Below are 11,369 nucleotides of genomic sequence, written 5' to 3' on the forward strand. Positions count from 1 at the left end.
TTCGCGGCACCGGATGAATAACAGATATAGATTTGGTGATTGGTGATTTGGTGATTCTCCCAGGGGTTCCTGAACGCAACACGCCGCCGCCGTTCTTCTCTAAACCTGAAGAGGATCCTTCAAGGTTTGGACGTGATGGAAAACCGAGTTAGCGTTAGCGTTAGCATCCTTGGGTGATGGAAAGCCTTGTTTTCCTTGCCGGGGGGGGCTTGTGGCGTTGATCGATGCCCCCCCCCAACTCGCAGCGGTAATGCGGGAGGCGGAGGGATATCGACGGGGAGCCGTCAATATCCTCGGGGTTCACAAGCGCCGCACGGAGAGGTCGGGCGAGCGGACGCCGCTATTCATCCGCGAACAACGCGCTCTTATCCGTCACCCATGGCAACCGTCCAGCCGGCCGCCATGAGGGGCGGCTTAATTGAAGGAGGCGCTTATTAAATTCCCCCGGCCTCTTATTTAGCAAACGCCGGCCGCCCCTCGCCCTCGCCGCTCTCAGCCATTCATCGCCGGATTATCCACTCCTGTTTGCAATGGCTGTGACAACACACACACACACACACACACACACTGGGCGCAAATCTAAACACCCCTACTGTTGATTTTACCCATAGTGGGCCAATTTGTCAAGGTCAGGCTCCGCCCCTTTCTTACTTTGCCCCGCCCCCTTTTTTTCTTCTCCTTAACAAATCTCCACCCCGCCGCCCTCACGAAGCCGCCGAGCGTGAGAAGAAACGACCGCCGTTCGAGGCGGGAGTCGGAGAGAAGATGGTGCTGGGGGGAGGCGTGCAGGTGGCGGCGGCGGTGACCTGGTGGCGGCGGCGGCGACGGCGTTTAAGAGCTTACAAGGAGGAGGTGCGAGGTGGAGTTCACCGGGGGCGCCGGGAATCAATACCAGCTCAACTTAGAAATCTGCTGTATAATCCTTGATCTCCAAGGCCATTTGCTTTGCAGCATGAAATTGGATACACCCCGAGCGTGCACACACACACACACACACACACACACACACACACACTCTCCGCGCAGAGGCTGCCGCTCACTCCGCAAAATAAGACATCCTGAAAAATTGATCGAGATGCATCTGTGGCAGGACGTGCGCGGCTAATGCACAGACGCGGCGCGCTCAAGGTAATTCACAAATCTGCGCCCGTACATGCACGTGTGTGTGTGTGTGTGTGTGTGTGTGTGTGTGTGTGTGTGTGGGTTGCATCGCTGCTGTCTCAATAAGAGTCTCCGGACATAAAATAAATGAAGACAAAGAGTGAAGATGCACGCTTCTGAAATGTTAGCTTAGCATGTTTTAGCGTGGTAACTACACAACCAGACTGTTCAAAAGTGTTATGATACTGTAATTACACAACTGCGAAAGTTAAAAAAAGTAATTTTGCATGTTGTAATCAAGTATTTACACAACTGTGGACATTTAAATGTGACTTTGCATGTTATAATATACTAATTGCAGTTAAATTTTTTTTTTTTTTTTGCACGTTATGACAGTAATTACAGATTTGTGAATGTTAAAATTTGCATTTTATAAAATAGTAATTAAATCCGTGAACGTTCCCTAAACTTTTATTTTCATGTTATAACCTCGTCCAGGGTTCTGCAACCCGCGGCGCTGTTACCAATCCAATGCAGCTCCCTGTATTTAATTAAAATGTATTCTATCTTATTTTGTTCATTTTTAAAATGCCGTTTTAAATTTGAAGATTCTCACAACATTTGAATAAAATGTGTTAAAATATTTTTGTAAGCGACTGACAAAGACGAAAGAAGGTATTTTTGATATAATTTTGTCGCATGCTGAAATGTAATTTTAAGTAAATTTTAATTTTCTTTAAAAAAATGCAACACATATTTTGTTTATACAAGAAGACAAAAACAAACAAAAAAAAAAAATTGTGTTTACAGAGGGCAAACGGATCCAAATGGGTCTCTGAGTGGTCACGGTTGCCGACCCATGTGTGTGTGTGTGTGTGTTTGTGTGTGTGTGTGTGTGTGTGTGATAGCTAAAACCGATGCTAACCTAGTGAAGTTGCAGTTGCGCGGTGGAGCCGAGTAAAAAAAAACAACACTGGCCAGGTAGTGTCCGCTAGCCTCCATGCGTGCAGCATCGCTAACTTAGCCGTTAGCTGCCCACAACAAGCGGACACACTGAACCGCGCACGTGCACAAACGGCAAAGGACCAGCAGGCTCCGCCCCTTTCCATGCTAGCTAGCCCGCTACGGTGCTCGCGTCTTCCGCTAAGGCAAGCCACTGTGCAGCCTTCCTGCATGCTAACATGCTAACAACGGGGAAGAGGCTAACCAAGGCTCGGCCGAACCGACCAATCAGACAACGGGAGGGAAACAAGGGAAAGAAGAAAGAGAGCAATGTCCTCCTATCCTCTCCTTCGTGCACGATGGCGTGCACGATGGCGTGCACGGCGGCGTGGAGGCCACCTCTCGTAAGTGTTGGAGTGGCTTTTTAATCAGAATCTCCTTTTCCCCAATAACATGTCAGCGGAGGTCACAGTTAGCGGCGATTGACCCGGCGCTCCGGGAAACCGTGCACGCCGCCGCGTGACAGGCACAATCGGGCGTAACCACGGTAACTCGCCTTTGGACAGGAAGGCTAAGTGGTGTGATGGCGGCGGGAGGAGGCGTTTGTTTGAAAGCTCCCCCTGAAAGATCACACTCCTGCTTTTGGTGGAGGCTGAAGAACTGTGTGTGTGTGTGTGTGTGTGTGTGTCTGGAGGTCCAGAGGCGCTGCAGAAAAAGGAAGGTGTAGAGGTGTCCTCCTCCATCTTCTGAACCCTCCTCCACCTCCAACCATCAGTCCATGACCTCCTCCTCCTCCTCACCCATCACTCCTCCATCTGTTCCCCATCACTCCATCTTCTTCTTCTTCTTCTTCTTATCCGCCTGAACAAACTTAGTAGCCAATCAAAAATCTCGTCCTGGTTTCCGTGGCGATGGTCACCCCCCCCCCGGCGGATACAGTTGAGCGGCGAGGCAAACAAAGCGTGACAAATCCAGATTATTGTCTGCGGCCGAGATAAGGTTATAATGAGAAAGTGCATCGGGGGAAATTGATCCCTGTTTTCCAGGAAGCCGTCTGATTCGCCGCCGCCGATAATGACTTCCTGTGCGTCCCCGATGCCGATGGGAGGCGGGCGGGCGGGCGGGCGGGGGGTGGGGGTGCTACATGCTAAGAGGACAGATTTCATCATGTCACATTAGCAGGTTCAGGGATGTAGCCGCCATCTGCAGCCGACCGGCGAGGACGCGAGCAATGGAGAAACGCGGCGACCAATCAAATCGCACGCAAACGTGATTGACGGGCGACAATCTCGCATTGACCCCCACGAGGCGGCTTCGGCGGCTAAACGGTTGCCGTGGTGATGGTGTCGCTCAGGGAGAGGAAGATGGAGGTCAAAGATGTCTGACAAGGTCTGGGGTTGGCCGGAAGAATCCGGGCTTATCTGATCCCGACATCAGGGTAAAGCCAGGATTTTGGATCTTCGGATCAGGATGAATCCAGGTTTAGCTGATCTTCTGATCAGGACGATCCAGACTTATCTGATCCTCACATCGAGATAAAGTTAGGATTTCTGACCCTTGGATCGGGATAAATCCAGGTTTAGCTGATCTTCTCATCAGGACAATCCAGACTTATCTGATCCTCAGATCGAGATAAAGTTATGATTTCTGACCCTTGGATCGGGATAAATCCAGGTTTAGCTGGTCTCCTCATCAGAATTATTCCAGGATTATCTAATCCTCACATCAGGAAGAATCCAGGTTTTTCTGATCTTCACATCAGGATGAATCTTGGACTTCTGTTCTTACCATCAGGATAATCTCGGTTTTATTGAATCTCCGTATCAGGATGAATCCAGATCTTTCTGATCCCCTCTCCCGGATGTATCCAGGTTTATCAAATCAAGGTGGATTCGGGTGTACATGATCTTCTCATCAGGATGAATCACGGACTTCATATTTTTGGATCAGGATGAATCCTGGTTTATCTGATCTTCGCATCGGAACGAATCGGGGTTTATCTGATCTTCTCATCGGGACACATCCAGGTTTATCTGATCTTCTCATCAGGAAACACGCCGCCCTCAGAGAGGCAGCCATGTCTGCGTTGCGTTCTCGGCCTCCGACCGGCTAAATCATCACGTCTCAGGATGAAGGAACGCCGGGTGGAACGTGGACAAGAACCGGGATTACCGGTGTCAGAAGGGTTTTCAGTGGCTCGCCAACTAACTCCAGCCTTAAGTCAGTGACTAGGGGACGCTTCGGGGACGCCGTCTGGGCCCCGTCGCCTTGGTGACGATGTTGCCGTGGTGCTCGAAATGGCGAAAACATACATCTGGAGGGCTCGCAGCTGCTTCCCGACGGGATTTTTTATTATTTACCCCGTCGGCTTTTGGACAATAACGGACGGCGGGGGTCGGCGAAGGCTAACGCACTTCCCATCTGGTCCCGATCTGTCCGCGCCGTGACATCCCGAGGCGTACCGCATCTTGTCGACAACCCGCCGCCGCCGCCGCCGCCGCTTCCTGTCGCGTGAGATCCTCACCTGACTAATCCAAACAGCGGCTAATGTATCTCCGGCTCAAATTACATTTACCATAGGGTGTCATCTCTAAGCCGTTTAATGCATTGTGGGACGGGGGGTTGTAATCAGGCGGGCTCGGCGCAGCCGACGGATTAAATCACTTTTTATCTGCGCTTCCTTTGACTTTCCCGGCGCCCGGGGTTGCAGCGTAAATCATAACGCGTCCCCGGTGGGCTTACTTCACTGTGCTTTATTGCTGTAGTCACATTTCATAAATTCCACTTATTTGGCGCGTTGAGTAAATCCAGAGCGCCTGGAAAACAAGCGGGGCTCTTTATTTAAAGGGGAAGTGGCGTCCGTAGGAGAGCGTAAAGAGCATTTCGGCGTCCCGTGACATCGAGTCCGCGTGGATTTCACCACGGCGGCCGGGGTCGTCGCGCGGAATGCCTGAACAGCCGCGGCGCCCCGTCGGTCGCTATCGATCGCGACTCTCTTTCTGAATCCCAATCAGATGCGAGCGGCCGGAGCACGCCGCGGCGAGCGGCCGGCCGAATCCCGCGCGACAAGGCGCCCATACCAACCAGGCATCGCCAAACAAACATGACCCGCTGAGCTGAGCGGTCGCCATCGATATGTGAGGGCCTTGTTCCTACGGAGCCGGCTACAAGATCCAGGTAAGCTAGCTTGTTGTTGTTTTTAAATAAAGCTAGATGGCCGGTCGCCCCGGAAAAAAGGAAAACACGTGTAGGCGCTTGAAAAGGACATATTCTTCCATCACAACGGCGGCACGGCGAGAACATGGCCGTCGTGGACGTGTCATTAGCAGCCATCTGCTATCGGCGCGGCGCACACTCCATCAACCCAACATCTCATGTAATCACACGGAAGCTAGATGCCGTTGCATTAATATTTAAACAGGAAGCGTATAGAGGCAGTCCACGCCGCCGTTAGCTGCCATCTGTTAGCGTTTTCGGCAAGCCGGGGTCCTCTGACTCGCACCCCACTTCGCATTCCAGATGAAGAATCACCGGCGTCCCGGATGATCAGAGGGGGAATCGAGGAAGAACATGGCGGATTCGCCAGGCGCAAAAGAAGTTCCGTCTGGTTCGACATCGGTACCGGGAAGTAGCCGTGAGCCGTGGCGGACCACGGAAGGTGCCGGTTGAACGTGCACCTTGAGCTCGAAACTCAATAACAAACCACAGAAGAAGAAGACGACACGGAGCGCACGGAGGCGGAAGCATCCATGGGATCTAACCATGGATTGGCGTGTTAGCTGTTAGCTAACTCTTCTGTCGCCGCATTACACGCTACTTCCGTCCATTTTCTCACAAGACAACATCTGACCAGTGACCGCCGTGGGTTTCAAAAATAGGGCTTTGCAGTCCGAAAGAAGAATCCGGCGGTGGGCGTGGCTTATGAGTTCCACCAATCACCTCGGAGCACTTACGAACTACGATGATTCTCGGAACCGAGGTCCCAGCTCCCGGTTCCTATGCTGTCCAAGTGTACCGAGAAAACTGATAAGGTTCCCGGAGCTGCAAAGAAGTTCCTTCAGTGCAAGAGCAGAGACCGTAATTTCTGGACTATTGAGCGCGCCTGAATATAAGCCGCACCGGCTAAAAAAAAAAAAACGCTAATGCATGAATTAGCCGCATCGTTGTTGAAGCCGCAGTAGTCTGGAAATGACGGTAAACACAAAGTACCACCAGTGCGAACGAGGATACCTGCATCCCGTACCTGTATGCACCAATACTACAATTGACCCGATGCTCGTGCGCATCTGCGGACCGCCGTGCCAAAACACGTTCGGCGAGCGACTCCCTCGCTGGCTCGCCGTTCAACGGAGACAGTTTGAATTTACAAGCCGCCCTAAATCGGCCGTTGATTTAGCTAATTGACATTTTAATGAAGGAAATATGGCACCGTGCACCGGGCCACGCTCGGACGTCGGCGCGCGACCGCACTCGGAGAGCATTGTCACGTCCATGTGTCGCCTCGGGCGGCGAATCGCCCGGGAAACCGGATCTCGTTAGCGCTATATGGATGTTGACATTCCGCTCAGGTCAAAGTTAGCGGCGCGTGACCGTATCCGCGCCGACGTGGCTCGTGCTGCGTGTACGTGTCACGGCTCACACCGTGTACTCGTCATGGCTGTCGCACACGTTTATCCATGCAACCGCACGCACACGCCGCAAACCCTCCCTCGCCCCCCCTCCTCCCCGCTGAGCTGTCAAAAGCGAAGCACGGCGAGGCGGCTCGGGGGAGGGGGAAATAGCGCCGACGTTACACAGACGCCGTCGGCACACAAATATGGCCGACACGTGTTCACTTTTGAAGAATCGGCATCCGGCGGGGAGGAGGTGGCGCGACTCCCGGGAGGTACCGGAGCTCCGCAGGGCTCCCGCTCGGATCCTTTTCGGTTCGTATTCGTTCATGTAAAACATTGCGGGAACGTGCTTATTTTCGCCGTACAAGAATAAAGTTTAATTGCACATCCGCAGTGGTGGCAGCTGGCGGCAGTGGCGCTAACATCGTTTTAGCTTTATAATGACAGGCACGTGTCAAACTCAAGGCTTGTAGGCCAAATGTGGCCTTCACACACACACATGTGATTGTCTGAAAATAAAGAGATAAAATGTGCATTTTGACACCAACCACTGAGCTAAGTATGCTAAAGTTAGCATTCCAGAAAAACAAGTTGTCCAAGAACTAAAAGCCAAAATGTTACAGATGCATTTGCATAGATTCTACGTAAATATGTAACATTTTGGAGTTATTTAACATTAAGGAGTAGTTAGATTTATTTTACATTGCATTTAGTTACATTTTTACTGTTACTGTGCCGAGTGAGAAGGAGTTTTTTTTTTTTTTTTTGCACGGAGTGTGAGCACACACAGCGCAGAGCAGGTGATATGAAGTGCAGTGAACAAACCCTCAAGAGACACCGTGGAAATTATTCAACAGGGATGATAAGAAAGGCGTTGAGAGACAAAGATAATGAGACAAACAAGAGTCACCTGAAAGCTAAGATGAGGAAATATGACGAAGCGTATGTAGCGCTTAGCTTCACTGTGACTACGGTGGGAAAGACCGGCGTGTTTATTGTGTCTAAAAAAGTAAATTTTGCTGACCAATTTGAGTTTATCATTATCATTCAATAATTTGATTTCATTTGATTTTTCAGTATCCAATGGTTCATTCGGTCAAAATTAATTTTTCTGTTAAATAAGATTTTAATTTTATTATTATTATTATTTATATTATTATTATTTATTATTTTGTTATTCATTATTTTAATTAAATTTTTTTCAATTTTATAGTTATTATTTATTTCAGGCCGATTTGAAATTCTTTTCTGTTACAAACTAAAAAAGAAAAAAATGTAAATAAAGTTACTCTATGTTGCGAGTTGATCCAAATTTTTTTCTTTTTTCCTTTCCTCAATGTTAATAGGGATAGAATTTCCAAGACAAATGATATTAATTATAGTTGTGGCGTAGAGTGGGTGAGGGCGTGAAATGTTTTCTCCTTCCTATGGGGGGGCGTAACCGAAAATATATGAGAACCACTGACGTAAAATAACGATTTCGCAGTGATTTAAAGCGAATGTGACTCCGCCGGGACGCGGCGCCGCCGTGAGAGGCCTCCTCTTAAGAGGTTTCGGATGGTTTCCTGCGTTTCCTGTCAGATCTGGGGCCGCGCGAGTGCGCCGGTCACCCCGACGTTACCCGAAACCAGATGGCGATACGGGGCCACGGGGAGCCGACTCGGCCTCGGGGTTCCTTCCACCATCTGAGTTTGATGAAGAAGGAATGTCCAGAGGCGTCCATGGGTGGGGTGGGGGGGGCGTTAACGCCGTCCGAGACGGGAAACACATGGAAAAGATGTATGTCGGTATCTAAGGGGTACAGTTTTGCAAATATGTGGAGTTTTTGCTTCTAAAATGGGAAAAAAACAGGATGAAAGAGTTAAGAGGCTCCGCAGGGCTCCTGCTTTGGTCCCCTTCCGTTTACATTCATTTATGCAAAATAATGATTCCGAGGGATCCGGGGCCCAGGTTTTGGACGCTCCCCCTCCTCCCAGGACATCGCCGACGTAACTATTCCTCACTCCATCTTCTGCTGCTCATCATGCACTCATGGCGGCGTTGGATGCCGGAGTCGATCCCCCCTGCTAGCATGCAAACTCAACTTGTCGGAGTCGAACCGGGGTCGGAAGCGCTAATCGCCGCGCCACCCGATTCTCAATCCGGCATGAGGATTTCCCCGATCCGTCCGGTGAAACCCATTAACAACAATAAAAGGGGGAAGGTCGGGCGGATAGCACGGCTTCGACGCGGCGCCGTAGCATTTACGGACATTCGGAGTCCCGTCTTTCCCGAGATGCGAGCGGTGATTTACGGCCCTGTTTCTGCGCCGCCGGACGGAGGCGTGAGCGTCGTTAATGAAATTGCCGCGAAGGAAAGCGAAGGGTGGGGAGAACCTCCCCGCTCCGCCTGGTCCGGTTGGCGTATCCCGCCGGCGGGGTGGCGGGGGGTCGGAGCGCCGCAGCGTCTGGCAGCAAAACTGCTTCGGCAGCACTCATGATTCTCTTCTTTCCTATTCACTCCTGTCTTCCGTAGCTCAGCCCGCCACCTCTCGTCACCTTTCCCTCCCCGGAGAGCGGCGCTCCTTCCGATATGTAATTCTTTGTACGCTTCGAGCGCGTCGGGCGGTAAAGGACGACTTTGGACGATAGAGCTAGCTTCCCGCGCCACGCGCAATTAAGTATTAGGTCCTCATTCTCGGCAATCTCGTCTCAGAGTCTGGAGTGACTGCGGGAAAGAGAGGGAAGGGAAAAAAAAAAAAACATCGGGGAGCGAAACCCGGTGCAGGAGGGGAGAGTGCAAGCTCTTAAGTAGATTGCTAAGAAGGGTACGAAGGCGTGAGCGCGAATATTAAGAGGGTTCTCTCCGGCCCGGGAAGTTCTGCTTTGCAGAAGTAGCATCGCCAGGGAGGAGGAGGAGGAGGAGGAGGAGGAGGTGACAGAGGAAGAAAGAAGGGGGGAAGAGGCCGATATAGCATCAGCCGCTCAGCCGTAGCCTGAAACAGCTAACTCCAGGTGTCAGAAACAACGGCGTGTGCAATCTATCAAGCTGTCCGCCGCTTTCGGAGATGAGGAATTACCATCAGCGAGACAGAAAGGAAGGGATTTTTTTTTTTTCTTTTTTTTTTTTCTTCCCGTAGCGTCGGGGGCTCAATGTGGGAGCGACTCACCTGGAATTCCTGGCGGGGTTTTCAGGTATTTCCCGTTGAAATGCTGAATCACCACTTCGCATTTCTCCGTGGACTCCATCCTGGAACAGAGGAGGCGGGTCAACGTCGGGGTCAAATGCTAACCACGTTAGCGCCTCGGAAATACGACGACACAGCCGACGAAGGGAAAGATAACCCGGTCCAAAAGTCACCCGAGGGTCTAAATCCTCTGATGGTGTGAAGGAAAGTCACTAAACGCAAGCCTGTGATTGACAGGTGACCCTGTGATTGACAGGTGACCCTGTGATTGACAGGTGAAACCCAAGCCAGTGCACGCTAGGATTGCAGCTTCACCGTAAAGCCTAAAATTGTGCAGACGTGTGAATGGCGGGGTGAATGGTAGCGGTCTGGATAGGATGTGCGGAACACGCCATCGCTCTTTTCCCCTCCATCACCGTCCCTCCGTCCCCCCTGGTCCCTCCATCCTCCCGGCGGGACATTAAAATTCAAGATGAAGTGATGAATCTGCCGCAATCCGCGCCTTAAAGAATTCATCGCCCGGCAGCTTCCCCGCCGCCGCCGCCGCCGCCTCACCTCCAAGAATACTCCCATCACTTGCGTCGGCCTCCCGGCTCTCCGAGCGCTCGCGCATCTCCGCCGCCATCCCTCTTTCTTACCCCGGCTTCTTTATCTCCCTCCGTCCGTCCCCATCCATCTTACTCAGGGCCCGTCTGCACCTCTTCTTCTTGACGTCTCTCTCATTGCCTCCCGTCCCTCAGCCGTGGTTATTTCCTCCTCGCTCGCCCTTCTTTCCCCCCTCATCCCTTTTGTTTCCCCGCGCACATCAACATCTTTCTTCACTTCCCGCTCTCTCTCTCTCTCTTTTTTTTTTTTTTTTTTTTTTAACGTACGCCCTTTCTACTTTTAGAACACATCATCTCACTCTTACCGACGCCATCCATCTCTCGTCCCGGGCGACGACGGCCTCCGCGACCCCGCCGTCCGTCCGGATCGGCCGAAAACATACTTTTATAAAATTTAAAAAATACGCGTGAACATGAGATGTTGAGCATACCGAGCTAACCCGCTGGTTTCGGCAGCTTCCCTTACGGCGGCTGCGTCAAACCGGCTGAAGGCACCTGAACCATCACAAATGGTTAGAGGGTAAACAAACATGGCCGACATATGGCTAGCTGTTAGCGCAGCTACCGGCTCTATCACTGTAGTCCCCTTTGCTGCTCGTCATCTTTGTTTTGGTGTTCGCAGTTATTCCTGTCAGCTTCTGACGCTACTTCCTGTTTCCCGACGGCTGTTTGTCATTGGCTGTGGGGCACATGCGCTAGCAGCACGCACGACCCGATAGAGTCGGCTCAACAATTTAAACGTGTTTAACCGACAGCTACAAAGGTCGTGTTTGTCCACCTCACATGCTAACAGGCTGTCCAGGTAGCCACGTTTGCAATCTTGTATTAGCCATGCTCACTGTCCCGAGCTAGCCATACCTATAATCCCCAACTAGCCACGACGACTGACCAAGCAGCCACGCCTGGAATCTTGTATAAGCCACGCTCACGGTCCCTAACTAG

At 51.3% G+C, this 11,369-nt stretch overlaps 1 protein-coding gene across 9 annotated transcripts in view; it reads right to left on the bottom strand.

Annotated features, from left to right (window-relative positions):
* Positions 1 to 11,369, bottom strand: part of rbms3 (RNA binding motif, single stranded interacting protein) — a 178,655-nt gene that overhangs the window by 30,857 nt on the left and 136,429 nt on the right. For all 9 annotated transcript variants that reach the window (XM_086178508.1, XM_086178507.1, XM_086178506.1 and 6 more), the window contains one exon: positions 9,805 to 9,884. In XM_086178508.1, coding sequence (XP_086034634.1) covers positions 9,805 to 9,884 — 80 coding nt within the window. The remainder of the gene's footprint in view (positions 1 to 9,804; positions 9,885 to 11,369) is intronic.

The sequence above is a fragment of the Fistularia commersonii genome, chromosome 30 (genome assembly GCF_037954325.1).
Source record: "Fistularia commersonii isolate RoL2024-O1a breed Wild chromosome 30, RoL_Fcom_v1.0, whole genome shotgun sequence".
Classification (NCBI taxonomy): Eukaryota; Metazoa; Chordata; class Actinopteri; order Syngnathiformes; family Fistulariidae; genus Fistularia; species Fistularia commersonii.